The 20,716-nt window shown below is 46.6% G+C and overlaps 1 protein-coding gene and 1 long non-coding RNA gene across 4 annotated transcripts in view; one reads left to right on the plus strand and one right to left on the minus strand.

Moving 5' to 3' along the window:
• Window positions 1–20,716, plus strand: part of RNFT2 (ring finger protein, transmembrane 2) — a 112,961-nt gene that overhangs the window by 81,195 nt on the left and 11,050 nt on the right. For 2 of the 3 annotated variants that reach the window (XM_045366039.3, XM_045366037.3), the window contains exons 8-10: window positions 14,976–15,125; window positions 17,112–17,177; window positions 17,335–17,436. In XM_045366039.3, coding sequence (XP_045221974.1) covers window positions 14,976–15,125; window positions 17,112–17,177; window positions 17,335–17,436 — 318 coding nt within the window. Of the gene's footprint in view, window positions 1–14,975; window positions 15,126–17,111; window positions 17,178–17,334; window positions 17,437–19,967; window positions 20,141–20,716 lie in introns of those variants that run through there. The other variant, XM_074007967.1, reaches the window with a different exon arrangement.
• Window positions 1,529–4,602, minus strand: LOC123567595 (uncharacterized). Its single transcript, XR_006690651.3, has 2 exons — window positions 4,114–4,602; window positions 1,529–3,628 (listed from the first exon to the last, which is right to left on the minus strand). It is a non-coding gene; the product is annotated as an uncharacterized lncRNA (long non-coding RNA).

Raw genomic sequence — 20,716 nt, forward strand, 5'->3', positions numbered from 1 at the left:
TGGGATTACAGGCGTGAGCCACTGCGCCCAACCAAGATTCTTAGTATGTTAACAAGGGGCCCTGCATTTTAACTTTACACAGGGTATCATAAATGATGTAGCCAGTCCCCATAGTAGTAGATGTAGTCAAAGAGGTGGTAGGGACCACAGCTCAGAGGCCACTCCCAGGCCTGGGTGTGCTCTGGCCTCCTCCCATCTTGCCATGGAAGCCAGCCCACCAGAGATGCTGCAGCCACGCCATCCTGATGCTACCCTGATGACAGTCTAATTATTTCTTCTCTGTGTTAGTTTCCTGTGGGTACTGTAACAAATAACCACAAACCTTGTGGCTTAAAACAACACAGCCGTGTTATCTTATACTGCTGGAGGTCAAATGTCCAAAATCCATGTCACTGGGCTAAAGTCAAGGTGCCAGTCCTTTAGGAGGCGCTGGGGGACAATCCATTTTCTTGTCTTCTCTAGCTTCTAGAAGCCCCCTGCCTTCATTGCCTCTGGTCCCCTTCTCTATTTTTAAAGTGCATCTCTCCAACCTCTGTGTCTGTTGCCTCATTGTCTTCCTTTACCCTGACCCTTTTGCCTTCCTCTAATAAGGATCCTTGTGATGACATTAGGCTTGTCCAGGTCACCTAGACTAATCTCCCCATCTCAGGAGCCTTAATTTCATCACATCTGCATGTGCACAAAATTCCTTTCGCCCTGTAAGGTAACAAATTCATAGGTTCTGGGGATTGGGATATGGACATCTTTGGTGGGGGGGGGGGGGGCATTATTCAGCCTCCCACATCCCCTACTTTGCTAATGAGGAAACTGAGGCCCAGAAAAGTGATATGACTTGGGCAAAGTCACCCTCCCAGCAGGACAGATCCACACTTGAGGACCCTGTCTGTCAAGTTTGAAGTCATGGGCTCTAGACTACCAGGAAAGGAGATACCCTCCGCCCATCATTTTCTGTCTCCCTCCTTCCCTTGCACTCCTCCCTCCACTCCCTAGTGTTTTGGGAAACAGCCAGGCTTGGGCAGTTTAGCCCAGAGCATTTGTGCTGAAGACTGTAGCTGACACGGGGACAGATAAGCTCATCCATCCACCTGGGACCAGGACAGAGGGAAGAGACTGCCTTTTTGTAGCTAACAGGGTCCCAGGCCACTATGGGCTTTATCATCAACATCTTATAATGAGGCCTCTCCTGGGTACTGGGGAGCAGGGCCCTGTGTGCAGGGAAGCTGCTGATGCAGTTGCTGGGGCACGTGGGCTGGGCCCTTCCTGTTCATGGGGCCAACGCTCTTAGATCAAGGGAACCATGGCCAATGAAATTGGGTGCCCCACTGCTGCTGTTAACAGGAATATTTTTACTCACAGCCTAGCAACTCCTATGGGGCCTCAGCCTGGCCCCAAGGACTCTGCCAGCTGGCCCCTGGGGCCATAGCATCAGAGGCGATCGCGGCCTCCTCCTCTTCCTCCCCCTCCTTGCCAGAATTGCAGAGAGAGGATCTTTATAGGAAATTGGGGGTGAGAGCAAGAAAATGACATATTTTCATCAGCTCTAGTTTTTAATAATGAGTGTCCAGTTATCTAGTGGCAGATGTTGTGGGTAAGAGCATCCGTACAGACATCAGAGACCTGTATTCAAATCCCACCTCTGCTATATCTGAGCTCTGTAAGCTTAGGCAAAATGGTGAACTTCTCTGAAACTGAGCCTCAGTTTCTCTTATCTGCAAAGTGGAAGTAACAATTTCCCCCGTCATGGGGTTGTTATAGTCTATTTTTAAAGTGGGTAAGCAAAATTTCAGCTTGTGGCCTTAAAAAAATAACATGTATGAGGTATAAAAACAAAAAATAACAAATACTCGTGCACCCAGCTTAAAAAGTAGAGAACTGCTAGTTTCTTAGAAACCCCTTGTGTATACCTCCTGGGTTCCATCCATCTTCCTCCCTCCCTTTGCCCATAAGAAAACAGTTTCATGACTACCATTTGTTTGTTTTCCTTGTGTCTGGCCTTTGTAGTTTTTTTGTTTTTGTTTTGTTTTGTTTTTTGAGAAAGAGTCTCGCTCTGTCGCCCAGGCTAGAATACAGTGGTATGATCTCAGCTCACTGCAACCTCCACCTTCTCGGTTCAAGCAATTCTCATCAACTTCCCAAACAGCTACAACTACAGGCGCGTACCACCATGCCCAACTAATTTTTGTAGTTTTAGTAGAGACGGGGTTTCACCATGTTGGCCTGGCTGGTCTCGAACTTCTGACCTCAAGTGATTTGCCTGCCTCAGCCTCCCAAAGTACTGGGATTACAGGTGTGAGCCACCGCATCTGGACTGCTTTTGTTTTTTAAATAGAGACAGGAGGTCTCATGATGTCTCTCAGGCTAGTCTTGAACTCCTGGCTTCTAGCGATCCTCATGCCTCAACCTCCCAAAGTGCTGGGATTACAGGCATGAGCCACTGCACCAGCCTGATTTTGGTAGTTTTTATGTCTTCTTCCTTGCTATTATTAAAGGTCAGAGCATAAGCATGTATAACCTTGTCCCTTCCACGCCTAATTTCCTACTAAGTTCCTCTGATTTCCCTCTCCTCTCAGCTACCAACAGAGGACGCTACTGATAGGGAAACCAGAATGCCAAACTTGTCACTACTGTAGTACACTTAAGAATTAATAGGCTCTGAAAAGCACCACAGGGACTTTACTGTAAGTAAAGTATATGTAGCAAAGGGCTTGAACTTCCTAGAAAGTATGGAGTAAGCCCACACTTTACACTCAAACACACCTGAGTTTTGAACATCAGCCCTGCTCACCATCCTAAGCCACCAATTCTTTGCATTTCCTCAAAAAATATTTCAGTGTCATATTATGACAGGCACTGCAAAGGTGTGGGGATAAGATGATAAATGAAAGAAACAGACCAAAACAGAGTCCCTGCTCTCATTTCATTGGGGAAATCACCATGAAACTACATCAACACACAAATACAGAACTTCAAGTTTCAACAAGCACTAGAAAAAAATAAAAACAATTCATGGAGAATTCGTTTAGGAAATGGGAAAGGGCTTTCTCTCTGGGATGGACATTTGAGCTGAAACCTGTACTTACTTCCTTGACTTCTGACTATGGTTTAAAAAAAAAAAAAAAAAAAATTACCAGCCTGGGCAACACAGGGAGACCTCATCTCTACAAAAAAAGTCCTTTAAAAATTATCTGGGGCATGGTGGCACACACCTGTGGTCCCAGCTACTCAGGAGGCTGAGGGGGGAGGATTGCTTGAGCCCAGGAAGTCAAGGTTGCAGTGAGCTGTGATCGCACCACTGCACTCCAGCCTGGGTGACAGAGCAAGGCCCTGTCTCAAAAAAAAAAAATACATAAATTCCGCTTTTTCGTCTGCAAACCAGGGCTGGTGATATCCCTCCCAGCTTTGCCCTTAGTGACAGGCCCTGGCTCAGTGCCTGGTTCAGCACTGCCGTTCAGTAAATGTCATGTCCCTTCCTCCTGTGGTTCCTGGCTGTATATGCTGCTGGAGATCTGCAAAGGAGTGGTGTGAGTGATAGTCTCTTAAGTGATGGGAGAAATCTGCTGCTGGCAAGTGAGCTGTGAAGCCTCTAACAAGCTCACTGGACCCTCTTCAACTGGGTTTGATGGCGACCCTGTCGGAGAGAGAAGAGAGAAAGGAGGGTGTATCACTGTCAACAGGAAGCCTTCCTCTTTTTCTGGGGAAGGTGGTATCAAGGAATTGAAAGGCTGTGCTGTAGAGTCAAGTGACCTGGGTACAAGTCCCAATTCTGCAGCAAGTAACTTGACCTCTCCTAGCCTTGTGTTCTCATGTGTAATATGGTCCGTATAATTCCTCTCCAGTGGTCTGTCATGTGGAACAGTGCCCAGCATAACGGGGGCACGCCGCAAGTGGGACCGTTACCACTATTTCCACCAGAGCAAAGATGCACTGGGGCAAACGTGCAGAGGTTTGGGGTACAAGTAAGGGTAAGAAAAAGGCAGTCAAAGGGCTCATTCACATCACGGAGGTCCGGGTTCCTGCGCCACCCTTCCCTAGGTGGGTAACCTTGGGCAGATTCCTTTATCCCTCTAATCCCCTTTCTTCGTCTGTAAGACACAGCTCCAGAACTTCCTTTACCCAGCAGCTGTGAAATCCTGCAGGCAAGTCGCGTCGCCTGGCCCCTGACTTCAAGTTTAGGGGAGCTGATGAGGTCACTCCCTGCTGGACACGGGGTCTTCGGGGTGAAATGTTCAAATAAGACAGGAGGGAGTGGACGCGCAAAGATGCGTCAAAAGGATGGAAAAGGCAGCTTTGCCCTTCGCAAACTGCGACCTCCTTTGTGGGCTAAGAGCTTCATGCTGGGGGGCCTGGTAGCCGGCGGGACTCCCGGAGGCCCGACCCGGAGCCCGTGGCGCGCAGAGCGGGGCGGCCCGGGGCGCGGGGCTGTGACCTCATCGGCCGGCGCCGTCCCGCGGGGCCATGAGATCATGAGATGCCGGCGCTCGCCGAGGAGTCGATTTGTTGGGAGCGCGGGGACAGCCGGCCGCCCGACGCGGTGATCTCATCCGGGCCCGGGGGAGGAGGAGGCAAGCGGCCGGGCCAGCCCGCGCCGCCGGGAGGGGGATTAATGGCCGCCGGCGGGTGGTGACGTCACCGGCAGCACCCGTTGCCAGGGAACGCGCGGTCGCCGGCCCCGCCCCCGCTGGCCCCGCCCCCTACCTGCTGCGCTTCTTTCCATCCTGGCTCGCCCTTCTCTTGCCTTTTTTCCTTTTTCTTTTGTATTGAGGCATAACTTATATATTGTGGAGAGCCCTAATTATAAAGCTCAGTGGATTTTTACAAACGCATGTAATCACTCAGATCAAAGTATCAACAGAGCTGTCCAACAGAAATATAAGGGGAGTCACACAGACGATTTTAAATATTCTAGTAGTCACATTAAATAACTAGAAAGGAACAGGTGACTTTAATTTTAATACTCTATTTTATTTAGCCTAATGTGTCCAAAATATTATTTCAACATGTAATCAACATAAAAATTTTAATGAGATGTTTTACCTTTTGTTTTTCTAAGACTTTGAAATTCCCTGTTTCTTTTGTTTTTGAGGGAGGTGTTTGTTTTTAAAGACAGTCTTACTGTGTCACCCAGGCGGGAGTTCAGAAGCACGATCATGCTCACTGCAGCCTCGACTTCCCTGGGCTCAGGTCATCCTCCTGCCTCAACCTCCCGAGTAGCTGGGACTACAGGCGCCCGCCACCACACCCGACTAATTTTTTTGTATTTTTAGTAGAGACGGGTTTTCACCGTGTTAGCCAGGATGGTCTCCATCTCCTGGCCTTGTGATCTGCCCGCCTCGGCCTCCCAAAGTGCTGGGATTACAGGCGTGAGCCACCATGCCTGACCACCTCATCATTTTCTAGAGTATTTGTTATGTATAGACTCCCATTCCTAGTATCTTCATCATCAGAGCTCTCTATGAGCCATGCCTGTGGGAAACCCAGGTGTTTTGAAGCACAAGGCCATTAGTTTGCCCCCTCATTTATCCATTGCTCATTCAGCAAATACTTCTTGGTTACCTGCTGAGTCCCACACCCTTTCTATTAGTTAAGACTGGAATCAAATAGTAACAGCAAAGAATCCAAAATAATAAGACTTAAATTTTTTAAAAATGTATCTCTTTCTCATGTAAAGGCCAAAGATAAGCAGTTCAACCCTGGGAATATGACACCTTCCAGCCCACTGTTTCACCAACCCTAGAGGGTAGTATTCCTCCTCATGGTCCAAGATGGTGGCAAGAGCACCAGCCATCACATCCAAGTTCCAGACAGTAGGATAGAGAGAGTGGGGAAGAATAAGGTGAAAGCTTCTCTGAAGTTGCTACATGACACTTATAATTGTGTTAATGGTGAAGACCCTCTTCCTGGCTTGCAGAAGGCTGTCTTCTCACTGTGTCCTCCAGTGGCAGAGAGATCTCCCATGTCTCTTCCTATAAGGGAACTAATCCCATCATGAGAGCTCTACTCTCATGACCTAATTACCTTTCAGAGGCCTTATCTTTAAACACCATGGCATTAGGGATTAGGGCTTCAACAAAGGAACTTCAGGTGGGCACAGTTCAGTCTATACCATGAGCTGAGTAGCCTTAGATGGGTACCTTAGTTTTTGTTGTTGTTGTTGTTGACTTGAAAGAACCATTTAATTCTCACAATTTTGCGGGTCAGGAGTCCAGTCAGGACACACTGGGTACAGCTTGTCTCTCCTCCCCATGGTATCTGCTGGGGCTGGACTATCCAACATGGCATCTTCACTCCCAGGTCTGATGCATCAGCTGCAATGGCAGGGATGGCCTTCTTAAGGTCCTATATCCGGAGCCTCAGTTCTCACCATTGGCTGGTTTCCATGTTGCTCCTCCAGTTAGTCTCAGAGCTGCTCCTCTTCCATGTGTCCTCTTCACTGGGTCTCTCCTTAGAGCTTGGGCTTCCCACAAACATGGCGGCTGGAGGAGGGAGAACAAGCAGAAGGAAGTGAAAGCTTCCTGATCTCTTAAGGCCTAGGCTTGGAAGTCCCAGATATCCCTTCTGCCTTAATTCTAGTTCGCCTTAGTTATTTTGAACCTGCATTTTCTCATCTCTAAAATAGGGCAGCAATAACATAATGGCCACATTTCTGGATTATCATGAGGGCCAGTAATAGCTATATCATGTACTGGGCCCTTCTCATGTACCTGTGTTTTAGATTTATTGGCTTATTTAATCATAAGATCACCTCGGTGTGTTGAATACAGGTTTTACTGACATGTGAGAGCCAATGGTTAAATTTTCAGGAAATTTGCAAACAGTTGTTAAATCATTGGTAGCTTGAAGTTGGCCTTGTGAGAACATTTACACCACAGAAACTGGCAAACACAAATTAGGGCCTTTTCTTTCCCCCAGAGACCTAGTTTGCCAGCACACCACTGCATGCATATCTATATGTATGTGTGTATATATGTATGAACGTGTGTGTGTATTCAACCCCATTTACAGATGAAGAAACTGAGGGACGTAGAAGTTAAATTATTGTGCCAAATCAACCGATTTAGTAGGTGATAGATCTGACCTTAGAATCCCAAATCCTATGCCTTTAAACCACTAGGCTGTCCTGCCTCCACAGATGAAAAAATTTGTATGAAAGAGATTTGTAAACAGGCAAAGCTGTATAAATAGTCATTATTCATCTTGATACAGAAAAAAAAAAGGTTTCATCTCTGTGCATTTTTCATACATTGAAGCTGCTGACAGATACCTGATTACGTCTCTCCTCCCTTCCTCCCCACTCCCGTAAGTCTTCAAATCATCTTTCCCACGTTGGTGCGTTCTTCTAAAAAATTCTCCTCTCTGTTCATTTCTTCTGTTTCTCAGCATCCTACTCTCCTTCATTTCCCACCCGCTTCTGGAGCCAGCCCTCTGTTGTTTCGATATTTCCCATTTCTCTTCTTGTCCCACCCCTCATCTTGGCAGTGAGGAAGTTGGAATAGAATCTGCCTTTCCAACTCAACACTCCCGCCCCCTTTATCTGAATCAAAGCAGAGAACCATCCATGCCCAAGCACGTCCTGCAACAATTGCTACTGTTTCCCCTTCGTGGTGGCAGGGAGGCGAGACAGCTCGTAATCTGATTCCTTGTTCTCTAACGCCCCAGAGAAACCACACATCCCATTTGGTGGTCGTCAGAAATAACATGCTTAAGAAACCTGGAATTATAAAACTGCTTAATTAGAGAGAGATGGTTTTGCTGGGATATGCCCAGTTTTCCTTGGTGGTTTGATCTCCTTTTCAAAGTGGCCCACCCCCCTGGCAGCTAATTGCTACCTTTAACAGGGTACCACATAAGCTGTCACTCTCTTAATTTTATTTGCTGTGACATCAGTGCTTGCTTATAAAGAGATATTCTCTCTTCAGCATTTCAACTCTCCTCCATCAGCAAACTGTAGGAAGTTGACTTGAGTAATGAGGATGGAATCTTCAGCTTCAAGAGGTCTCCTCTGTTACATGAGCACCTACTACCTGCTGGATGCTGGGAATACACCCAGAACCAAATTATTTTCTCCCATAAGGGGCTCACAGTCAGGTGGGAGGGATGGACAGTAAAATAATTTTTTTAATATTGTGAAAAATGCTTTGAAGGAGTGATGTAGGGGCTAGATATGGTGACTCACACCTGTAATCAGAACTTTGGGAGGCTGAGGCGGGTGGAACACCTGATGTCAGGAGTTCGAGACCAGCCTGGGCAACAGGGTGAAATCCCATCTCTACTAAAATACAAAAAAATTAACTGGGTCTGGCAGTGGGTACCTGTAATCCTAGCTACTCAGGAGTCTGAGGCAGGAGAATCATTTGAACCCAGGAGGCGGAGGCTGCAGTGAGCCAAGATCATGCCACTGCACTCCAGCCTGGGCAACAGGGTGAGACTCCATCTAAAAAAAAAAAAAAAGGAGTTATTTAGGGGAGTCTTCAAGGGCGTACACAACAGGAGCACCTAATTCAGTTAAAGAGGAGTCAGAGAAGGCTTTTCGTAGGCGGTGACAAAAGATGAATAGATGTTAGCTCAGCAAAGAGTAGAGGGACCACTATTCCATCTGCAAAGGAAGAGCTTAGTGTCATTAAGCAACTGAAAGACAGGCAAAGAAGCTGGTATCAGAGCCTTCTGGGAAATCCTGGGGATGTGTTAGAATCCCCATCATGACTTATCTAGATTCTGATAGAACAGACCACAGGTCAGAAAACTACAGGCTACAGGCCAAATATCTCCTGCTACTTGTTTTTATAAATAAAGTTTTATTGGAACACAGCCACACCCATTCACTTACCTGTTGTCCAAGGCTATTTTCCTACTACAGTGACAGAGGTGAGTAGTAGCGCCAGAGACCTTATGGCCTGCAAAGCCTAAGTATTCACTACCTGGTCCTTTGTAGAAAAAGTTTGCCAACACTTGTTCCAGAGCCACCCAGTAACAAGTGGGAAGTTTGGGATTTGGCCCAGAAACCAGCCTGCAGCTAAGGGGCCTGAGAATTGGAAGATCCAAAGACAGTGACCAAAACTAAACATAAGGTGGCAGGTGACAATCCTGGGTCTGATCCCAGCCTCTTTGGCTCCTGGGGCCGTGCTCTTTACCACCAAGCCAGACTGGTTGTTGAGACTGGCCTACAAGGAAGGACAGAGAGGGGACCAGAATCAGCCAGATGCCAGCAGGCAGGGGCTCCCAGAGACACAGGGACCTTTCATGGGGTAGCCGTGTCCTTACCTGTCATGAGACCAGGCAGACCAAGCAGGAGGCTGCCCACCAAGATGGTGCCCAGACCATTAACCATCTTTTCCTTCACCTCTTGGCTCTGGAACACCCTTCCTCCCTTGCCTGCCCTCATGTCTTCACCAGTTTGGCTCTTAGACATCCATTAAAGTAGTGCTTCTCAAACTCGGATGTGCACTCGGGTCACCTGGGGACCTTATTAAATTGTACATTCTATTTCAGGAGGTCTGGGGTGAGGCCTAAGAGCCTGCATTTCTAACCAGCTCCCAGGTGATGCTGATGGTGCTGGTTCATGGATCACACTTTGGGTGGCTGGAAAGATAACTTCTCTTAGACTTTCTTGATCAGTTTCCCACCCCACATCCCATGCCTCAATTCTGGGGCTCCCTCCCATTTACCTCTAGCAGAGTTCTACCACACTGTGTTATAGTAGTTTGCTTAGTAATGGTCTTCCTCACTGGGTAGCAAGCTTCCTGATGACAGAGACGAGCTCTTAGTTATCTTAGTTTCACCAGAGCCTGGCACTGTGTCTGGTGCATAGTAGGTGTCCAGAAATGAAAGCAAGGAAGGGAGGGAAGAAGAAAGGGAGCGGGCGAGGGAGGGAGGGGCAGAGGAAAGGGGGGGAAGACAGCATCAATGGATAAGAGGCAGGAAGGGAGGGAAGGAAGAAAGGAAACACAGATGGGTAGAAGAAAGAAAGGTAAGGAAGGAAGGAAAGAAGAGTTATATAGGGATGCGCTGAATGTAGGGAAGAGTGACAAAAGTAGGTTAAGGCCAGGCATGTAGTCCCACGTAGGGACTACAGCTCACATCTGTAGTCCCTACAGGGGACTCAGGAAGCCAAGGTGGCAGGAGGATCACTTGAGCCCAAGAGATGGAGACCAGCCTGGGCAACATACATAGACCCCATCTCTAAAAAACACAATGTTTTAAGTGAAAAAAAAAAAACAAAAAAAACAGCAGGTCAAGACTGGCAGTTGAGAGAGGCTGGACAATTTGGTCCCGGGTAAGATGGAACATGCAAGAGTTGAGAGACCCTGGGTGAGAGCAATTTGGGAGACATGAGGAAAGCATGGGGCAGCTGAGGGTGGGTGGTTCAGGAAATCAGAGTTCAAATCATGGGTATTCTGCAGATCCTGGGCTTGATTAGCCCTGGCCATTGAGTTGCTGTCCATTGGTCCAGCATCCATCATGCCCTTGTCCATGTAAAACAAGCATGGTGGCCACCCCCTACATCTCTGTTCTCCAATCACCCCCATCTTCCCAAAGGTTCCAGAGGGAAACCAGCATTTCCCTCCAGGGGATGTTTCTGGGACTCAGGCACTGGTGGGAGTCAGGAGGGGAAAGGAGGGCCCTTTGAGAAACAATGACCTCACAGCTGGAGGTGGCCAACTAGTCACAAAAATCAGGCAGGTGGTGAGTGATGACTGGACGCCCTTTCTTGGTCCTTGGTAGATGTGGGTATATGTGCTCCAACGAATCCTCTTCTGAGTGACCTGTGCCCAGCCCATCAAGATGGAATATAAAAGGTGGCTATAAAGTCTCTGTCCACATGCCACGCATATGATGTGATCTTGGCTCACTTCAACCTCTACCTCCTGGGTTCAAGTTATTCTCATGCCTCAGCCACCCACGTAGCTGGGATTATAGGCACATGCCACCAAACCCGGCTATTTTTTGTATTTTTGGTAGAGACAGCATTTCACCATGTTGGCCAGGCTGGTGTTGAACTCCTGGCCTCAAGAGATTTGCCCACCTCAGCCTCCCAGAGTGCTGGGATTACAGGTGTGAGCCACCACATCCAGACTCATTTCCCCTCTAATTTAAACATATCACATGCTCAGTATAAAAAATCCGGAGAGAGCAGAAAAACACAAAGAGAATGAGAGTATTTTTTTTTTTTTTTTTTTTTTTTTTGCATTCTCTATTATTTCCATTTGGAACAATAATTGAGCATTTGCTTGGGTCAAATGATATCTTTCATCAGGATGATTTCTTTTTTAACTTTTAATTTTGAGATAATTTTAGACTTAAAGAAAAGTTGCAAAAGTAATACTGAGAGTTCCCATATACCCTTCACTCCTCTTCCCCTAATGTTGATATCTGATATACCAGAGTCCAATTAGCAAGGGCAGGAAATGAACATCAATACTGTTACTATTAACTAAACTAAAGACCTTATTCACATTTTGCCAGTTGCCCCATTGACATTATTTTGTTTTTCAATTTTTATTGTTGTTTTTTGTTTTTGAGACAGGGTCTTACTCTGTCACCCAGGCTGGAGTGTAGTGGCACAATCATAGCTCACTGCAGCCGCGAACTTCTGGGCTCAAGTCATCCTCGTTCCTCAGCCTCTCAAGTAGCTGGGACCACAGGAACTCACCACCACTCCCAGATAATCTTTTGATTTTTTGTAGACACAAGGTCATTCTATATTGTCCAGGCTGGTCTTGAACTCCTGGGCTCAAGGGATCCTCCCACCTTAGCCTCCCAAAGTGCTGGGATTACAGGCGTCAGCCATTGTACCTGGCCTATTGACTTTTTTTTACAGTATAGGATTGAATCAGGGCTGGGCGCGGTGGCTCATGCCTGTAATCTTAGCACTTTGAGAGGCCGAAGTAGGTGTATCACCTGGGGTCGGGGGTTCGAGACCAGCCTGGCCAACGTGGTGAAACCCCATCTCTATTAAAAATACAAAAATTAGCCAGGCGTGGTGGTGTGCACCTGTAATCCCAGCTACTTGGGAGCCTGAGGCAGAAGAATTGCTTGACCTGAGAGGCGGAGGTTGCAGTGAGCTGAGATTGTACCACTGCACTCCAGCCTTCCTGGGTGAAAGAGCAAGACTCTGTCTAAAAAAAAAAAAAAAAAAAAAAAAAAAAGAGAGAGAGAGAGAGAATAGGATTGAATCCAAGATCCCATGTTGCATTACTTGTCATGTCTCCTTAATTCTCTCCAACTTCACATTCCTTGGTCTTCTCTTTGTCTCTCATGATCTTGACATTTTTCAAGAGTGTTGGGCCCCTTCAACTCGGGGCCAGGTGCAATGGCTCATACCTATAATCCCAGCACTTTGGGAGCCTGAGGTGGGAGGATCCCTTGAGCCCAGGAGTTTGAGACCAGCCTGGACAACACAGCATGACCTCATCTCTCTACAAAACCAAAAAAAAAAAGGAGAGAGAGAGATCCATGTCTCTTGGATTTGTCTCTTGTTTTCTCATGATTAGATTAGAATTCGTTGATGAGTTTTGGCGACAATACCACAGAAGTGATACTGTGTCTTTTCAGGACATCATGTCAGAGGGTTCAGGATGTCAAAATGACTTCTCACTGGGGATGTTAACCTTTATCACCTGAATAATATGATGTATGTTTGCTTTCTTCACCATGAAGTTGCTATTTCTTCAGGATACATTTTTAATGGCTGTATGGCTTTCCTTTACAGATCTCTAACATAATCAGACCCTCTTTTTTGTACATCTTGTTTGTTACTCTTTTTTTTCTTTAGTATTACAAAGAATGCTATAGTGACCATTCTTATAGGCCCATCTTTGCACATATCTCTGATTATTTTGTTAGGGTAAATTGCCAGACATAAAATTGTTGGCGTAAAGATTATTCATATTTTTACAGATATGGATGCTTGGGGCAGGGTTGTTTGTTTGATTTAATCAGCTTTATAGAAGCAGGATTTAAATACAATACATTGCGTATATTAGGAGTGTATATTTCAATTAGTTTTGGCAAATGTGCACACCCATGTGTCCCCCATCCCAATCAAGATATAAAATATTTCATATTTCTAGGCCAGGTGCAGCAGCTCACACCAATAATTCCAGCACTTTGGGAGGCTGACGAGGGGCAGATTGCTTGAGCTCAGGAGTTGGAGACCAGCCTGGGCAACATCATGACATTCTGTCTTTACTAAAAATACAAAAAAATTAGCCAGATGTGGTGGCGTGTACCCGTGGTCCCATTTACTTGGGAGTCTGAGGTGGAAGAATCTCTTGAACTTGGGAGATCAAGGCTGCAGTGAGCCATAGTTGCACAACTGCACTCCAGCCTGGGCAACATAGCAAGACCTTGTCTCAAAAAAAAAAAAAAAAATATATATATATATATATATATCGTTCTATCCCTTTCCAAAATTTCCTGACACCTCCTTGTAGTCAGTTCTCCCCACCCCTTACCCCAGACAACCAGGGATCTGATTTCTATTATCTCAGATTAGTGTTACCTATTCTAGGACTTAGTATAAACCAGAATTATGCAACAAATACTCTTCCATGACTGTCTTCTTTGATTCGACATAATGTTTGTGACATTCGCCCATGTCATCGCAAAGGTTAGGCATTCATGTATTCTTATTGCTGGGCAGTATCCTGTTGTATAAATACACGATCGTTTGTTTATCTGTTCTTCCACTGATGGGCGTCTGGGCTGCTTCCAGTTTGGGGATTTTATGAATGAAGCCACTAAGGGCATTGGCATACATGTGGACACATGTTTCATTTCTCTCGGGTAAATAGCTCAGACTGGAGTTGCTGGGTCATAAAGGAGGTAGGTATTCAACTTTATTAGACACTACAGAGTGGGCTTATTTTCATCTCCATTTCACAACACAGGCCACAGAAAGCTTGAGGGACTTGTCCAAGGGAAGGAAGATAAATAGGATTTTTCTCCAGGAATAATGCTAGGTGCTTATCCTGTTCATCTCCTTTAATCCTCAAAGCAACCCCGTAAAGTGGGAGTTCTGATTCCCACTCTGTCGATGGGGAAACTAAGGGTCATGAACATCCAGCAAGGTCAGGTTCAATCCCAGCCCAGTGTGAGTACCTAAGTCGTGTTCTTTTTTTTTTTGAGATGGAGTCTCACTCTGTTGCCCAGGCCGAAATACAGTGGTGTGATCTTGGCTCACTGCAACCTCCGCCTCCAAGTTCAAGCGATTCTCCTGCCTCAGCCTCCTAAGTAGCTGGGATTACCGGTGCGCCACCACGCCCAGCTACTAATTTTTGTATTTTTAGTAGAGTTGGGGTTTCGCCATGTTGGCCAGGCTGGTCTCGAACTCCTGACCTTAAGTGATCCACCTGCCTCAGCCTCCCAAAGTGCTGGGATTACAGGCATGAGCCACCACACCCGGCCCCTGTTTTCTCTCAACACAACTAGGTATTCATCCTGTCTCCTTGGAAGAGAGCGGGTGGTAGAGCTAGGAAGGGCACGTATCTCCCTGCTTTGGGCCTTATGGCCTGGGCTTACCTGCATTCTGTGCCCATCCTGCCTGGGCCCCTGAGAGCAGTCGCTGTGATGCTGGAGTCAGCCCTCTAAAGAAGAGGATGGCCTGGATGCGGAGGGCAGGGACTGTGCCCCCACCTTGGGCTTTGAGCCCTCCAAGCTGCTGCGAGACCCAGAGGGTGACCCACTCTCCAGCCCTCTGCCCGAAGGTGTAGAGTTTCTTCTACCCTGAAACTCGATCCTCAATCCTGGGCACTTTGATCTTCTGGGCTGCAGGGTGGCGGGTGAGGGCAGCGGGCAGGGGCCGCGTCTCCCTGGCCATATCGCAGCCCCATTAGGAGCTGGCCTGAGTGCTTTCCAGAGCTGATTAATGGCCTGCCTGTGACCTGGAATGTCATCACTACCCGGGGCAGGGGGCCCCCCAGCCGGGTCCTTTGGGTCTTTACTGCTAATAATAATTGATGTTCTCCGTGTGGTTGCAGGGAAAGTTCTATCTGGTCATCGAGGAGCTGAGCCAGCTGTTCCGATCCCTTGTCCCCATCCAGCTGTGGTACAAATACATCATGGGTGACGACTCCTCCAACAGCTACTTCCTGGGAGGGGTCCTGATCGTTCTCTACAGCCTCTGCAAGGTGAGGTGGCCCCAAGGCTGGAGGGCCAGCCTAAGGAGGACCCCATTCAGTAAGGCCTCAGGGGGCCCTGGGGGAGCCTAGAGCACCCATGCTGATTTATTTCTTTATTTATTTTAATTGAGGGAAAATTCACACGACATGAAATTAACCACGAACTGTTTTGAGATAGAGTCTCACTCTGTTGCCCAGGCTGGAGTTCAGTGGCGCAATCTTGGCTCACTGCAACCTCTGCTCCCGGGTTCAAGTGATTCTCTTGCCTCAGCCTCCCAAATAACTGGGACTACAGGTAGCCACCACTACGCCCAGCTAATTTTTTGTATATTTAGTAGAGACGGGGTTTCACCATGTTGGCCAGGCTGGTTTTGAACTCCTGACCTCAAGTGATCTGCCCACTTCTGCCTCCCAAAGTGCTGGGATTACAGGTGTGAGCCACCTCGCCCAGCCTCCAGTAACTATTTTAAAGTGTACAATTAAATGACATTGAGCGGATTCACAATGTCACACAACCACCACCACCTCTGTCTAGTTCCAAGACATTTTCATCACCCTGAAAAGAAACCTTGTACCCATTAAGCAGTCACTCCCCATTCTTCCAACCTCCCCTTCCCACAGACCCTGGCAACCACAAATCTTCTTTTTCTGTCTCTATCAGTATACTTATTATGAATGTTTCATATAAACAGAATCATGTAATAGGTGCCCTTTTGTGTCTGGCATTTTCATTTAACATTGTATTTTTGAGGTTCATCCACATTGTAACATGTATCAGTATTTTTTCTGGTTTAATCTACCCTAATTTCTCACCTATGAAGCTCACCATATGATATTCTTTCCAATAGTCATCTTCACAAACCCTTCAAGGTACATACTATTATTACTCCCTTTTTTTTTTTTTAGACCGAGTCTCGCTCTGTTGCCCAGGCTGGAGTGCAGTGGCAAAATCTCGGCTCATTGCAACCTCCGCCTCCTGGGTTCAAGCGATTCTCATGCCTCAGCCTCTCTGGTAGCTGCGATTATAGGCATTCACCACTATACCTGGCTAATTTTTGTATTTTTAGTAGAGATGGGGTTTCACCATGTTGGCCAGGCTGGTCTCAAACTCCTGACCTCAAGTGATCCACACGCCTCAGCCTCCCAAAGTGCTGGGATGACAGGCATGAGCCACCCCACCTGGCCCCCATTATTCCCATTTTACAAGTTAAGGAACTGAGGTTCAGGGAGGTTAGAAACTGAGGTTACTTGCCCAAGATCACTCAGGTAAAGACAACAGAACAAGCATTGAACCCAGGCAGGCAGCCTCTAAAGCCAAAAGCTCCCAACCACACTTCTACTGAATGTTTTCTATCTCTCTTACCTCAAAAATAGTATCCGTGCTAAATTGCACACCCTCAACTCCTCAAATTAGTATGCAGTGCTTTTCTTTTCATCATTAGTACAAATCAGAGGATTTTTTACCCCCTAAAAATCCGTACATCCTTCTTTTTCTCTTTGGCTCTCCATTTCTAGCTTTAGAGAATCCTGGGAGGATGCATGAGTTCTTCTCTCTCCTTCCTTCCAGCAGGACTGGCCAGGCAATCCACGCAGTATCAGCCATTGGGGCGTACTGATTACTTGCTGGTTCTGATCAACACAGTGGCTGACCGGAGTGCTAGATGGAGAAGGGTTATCAGGGTGGGCTGTGCTCAGAGTAAGAGTGCTGTGATCGATTAGCAATGCCTGCCCTGGGCTTGGGAGGGGAAATAGGCACTATATGTGCTATATATTTGCTATTCTGGCCTAGGTAGCAGGGGAAACTGTTGATGTTAGGCAGCAAGACAAAAGCCATGCAACACTGTTGGGAAGGAAGAAGTGCAAATGGGAAGAGGGGCCCTAAAAATGTTCTGAATCAAAAATGGATGGAGGGTGAGGGGATGGGGTGAGGTGATTATGCAGGGGTTACGAGAGATCCTTGGGTACTTTTCAGCCACCACCCTGCTCTCCTTTCAGTCCTTCGACATCTGTGGACGCGTGGGCGGAGTTAGGAAAGCCCTGAAGCTTCTCTGCACCTCTCAGGTGAGTTGGCTTCAGGTGGTCCCCACTGAAGTATGGGGAATTAGGAGCTGGAAACAGCAGTGGCCCCTTCCTCAGCCCACAGATATCACAGTGCTCCTGAGGGCATGGCTCCCAAGAGTGTCCATAGCTATATTTGCCTCTCCCCTCCCTCAAACAGAACTATGGAGTCCGAGCCACTGGGCAGCAGTGCACAGAAGCCGGTGACATCTGTGCCATTTGTCAGGCCGAGTTCCGAGAGCCTCTGATTCTCCTGTGCCAGGTGAGCGGGGCTCAGGCGGGACCATTGGAGACTGAGGCTGGGGAGAGCAGGACCCTTCCCCATGGGCAGTCCTTGGGTCTCTGGCATGGGTCTCTGGGGAGCAATCCAGTTAAGACCAGAGTCAGCCAGACCTGGGTTTCAATCTCACCTCTGCCTCTTAGTAGCTGGGTGGACTTGGGCGCGTTATTTCACCTCTCTGAGCCTTGGTTTCCTTAGCAAAATGTAGACATGCCAAATTCAGTATAGTGTAACATCACAATATCCTGCATGTGAATTTCAGCAGCATTCTTGACCCCCCATGGGTCAGTCACTGTCTCTCTGAGCCTTGGTGTTTCTCATGTCTAAAATGGATATCATAGTAGCCAGGGGCAGTGGCTCACGCCTGTAATCCCAGCATTTTGGAAGGCTGAGGCAGGCAGATCACCTGAGTTCAGGAGTTCGAGACCAGCCGGGCCAACATGGTGAAACCCTGTCTCTACTTAAAAAAAAAAACTACAAAAATTAGCCAGGCATGGTGGCACACACCTGTAGTCCCAGCTACTCTGGAGGCTGAGGCAGAATTGCTTGAACCTGGGAGGTGGAGGTTGCAGTGAGCTGAGGTCATGCCACTGCACTCCAGCCTGGACAACAGAGCAAGACTACATCTCAAAGAAAAAAAGGACATAATAATAACAGCTACTTCATAGAGCTATTATTATGATTAAAGTAGATCATCCATGGAAAGAGCTAGATTTCACTTATTCAACCATAGAAGTTGATAGAATTATGCTTGTTATCCGTATAATTATTATTACCATTTGTTTTCATTAGGCGTAGGTCACCAGCCCACAGTCGTAAGTGCTGGCCTGTTCCTTTTAACTCCCTAAATGCGTCCCTCCTCCTCCTCCTGACATCAGGGACTAGGTGTCAATTCAGCAAATGTGTATTGGGGTCAAAGCATCCTATCTGACACCAGGAAGGAGAGGCAGAGGGCACGCAGATCCTGCAGATCCCGTCCCCTCCTCTGGAAGCTCACAGTCTCCGCTGGGAGACAGACACTTACATAAATAACTGTGAAGCAAGGCAGGCAGTGAGAAGTGCTGTGTAAGAGAGATTCATGCAGTGTCTCGGGGGACCGGGGCAGACAGCGATGAGCTCCAGGTTGGGAAGGGTTTTTGGAGGAGGCATAGCCTGGAGACCAAAAGGCATGGAAAGGCTTAGGGGTCGGGGATAGAAGGTGGGTTCCTTTTTAACATCGGCAAGCATTTTTGTTGTTGTTGTTATTGCTGTTTGGAGATTTGGAAGGGGAAGGTTGTTTTTCATGTTCAATTGTATTTCTTTTTAAATGGATAATATATTTGCATGAATCAACATTCAAAAGGAAGACTAAAGAGACGTGATGACTAAACACATTCTGGGACCTGGGTTGGATCCCAGAACAGAGAAGGGACATTAGTAGAAAATGGGTTTGGTGAAATCCGAATAGAGTCTGGAGTGGAGTTAATAGTAACGTATCAACGTGGGTTTCTTAGCTTTGACAAATGTACCACGGTAATGCAAGATGATAACATTAGGGGAAACTGAAACCCAGTGAGGGGTGTACTGGGATTTTCCGTTCTATCTTTGCAACTTTTCTGGAAACCTTAAATTATTCCAAAATAAAAAGTTTATTTTTAAAAAAATCGTTGAAAGATATAAAAAGGAGGCCTGTCACCATATGTATGTATATGTGTGTATGTATTTATACACACAAACATATCTTTTTTTAAAAAAAACATAAGTTATAGTACATTCTACCTATTGTTTTCTGCACCTTCCTTTTTAACTTAAAACTCTATCTTAGAGATTGCTCCTTGTCCTATTTTATAGCTGCATAACGTGCCATTTTATGGATAGAGCACAGTTTGTTTAACCATTCTTCTATTGATAGGCAGTTAGTAGCTGATAATCTTTTGTTATTACAAATAAGATTGTCATGAGTGATCCAGAATGGGGAGATCAATTGCACCAACCTGGGACCATCATGTTGATTAAAGGTTAATTCAAGGGAAGCATTTAGAACTGCTTCTGGCGCATAGTTAGGGTTCAATAAATATTAGCTCTTATGGGCATGCATCCCATTTCACACACACATGAGCTCTTGGTAGGAGAAATTCCTAGCGACAGAATTACTGGGTCAGAGGGTACACAGTTTTGACAGTTATTGCTAAACTGCCCTCTGTAAAGAGTGTATCCACTTATGCTCCTAGTGTGTAGTATGACACAGCCTCTTGCTCCCTCCCTTACCAACACACAGCGTTACCAAGCCTCTTTTGAGCTCTGCCAATCTGACAGGTGACAAACGGTATCTCAGTGCAGTTTTAATTTGCATTTCCCTAATTATGAGCGTGGTTGAGCATCTTTTCACATGCTTCAGAGCCATCTGTAGTTCCTTCTTGGTAGCAGGGACAATTTGAACATGATGTCAAGGTGAAAGTCTGACAAGCTCTCTAAGCCTCAGTCTGTTTGTCTCTCCTCCATTCTTCTCCTGATACCACTATGTCTTCCCACAGCTGGATTAGAAATTCTTGAAGGGGTCAGAGAAGACACCCATTGTCCCAGATCTAGGAGTAACAGCCACACCCAATGCAGTTGAAGACTGTACATATGACCAGGCCAGGCACACATTTTAGTCTTGCTCTGCTGCTGTGAGCTAGGCCTGGAAAGGCAGAGATGATTCACACAGGTAAATGGCCATGCTGATTCCTAAAAGCATTGAATGAATGAACAAATGAATGAATGACTCAGCTTCAATGTTGCTTCCTCCATAAAGCCTTTCCTGACTCTGCTTCCCCCAGACTAGTCGCCTCCCCAGCTATATGGTCTCATAGATGTCTGTGTTTTTCCTTCTTAGCACTTATTCCAATTGTTAACTAGATAGTTCATTGGGTAGTTAGATGGGCAAGGTCTGTCTCCCTTCTGCCAAATCACAAGCAACATGAGAGCAGATGCCATGTCTGTCTTGTTTAGCAGTGGAGCCACAGTATTGTCTCAGTAAATATTGGATGGATGGATGGAAGGATGGATGAATGGATGGATGGATGGATGGATGGATGGATGGATGGATGGAAGGATGGATGGATGGAATGGTTGGATGAATGTTTAGATTAATAGGATGAATGGGTAGGTGGATGGATGGATGGATGGATGGATGGATGGATGGATGGATGAATGTTTAGATTAATAGGATGAATGGGTAGGTGGATGGATGGATGGATGGATGGATGGATGGATGGATGGATGGGGTGGGTGGGTGGATGGA

This window comes from Macaca fascicularis, chromosome 11 (assembly GCF_037993035.2).
Source record: "Macaca fascicularis isolate 582-1 chromosome 11, T2T-MFA8v1.1".
NCBI lineage: Eukaryota > Metazoa > Chordata > Mammalia > Primates > Cercopithecidae > Macaca > Macaca fascicularis.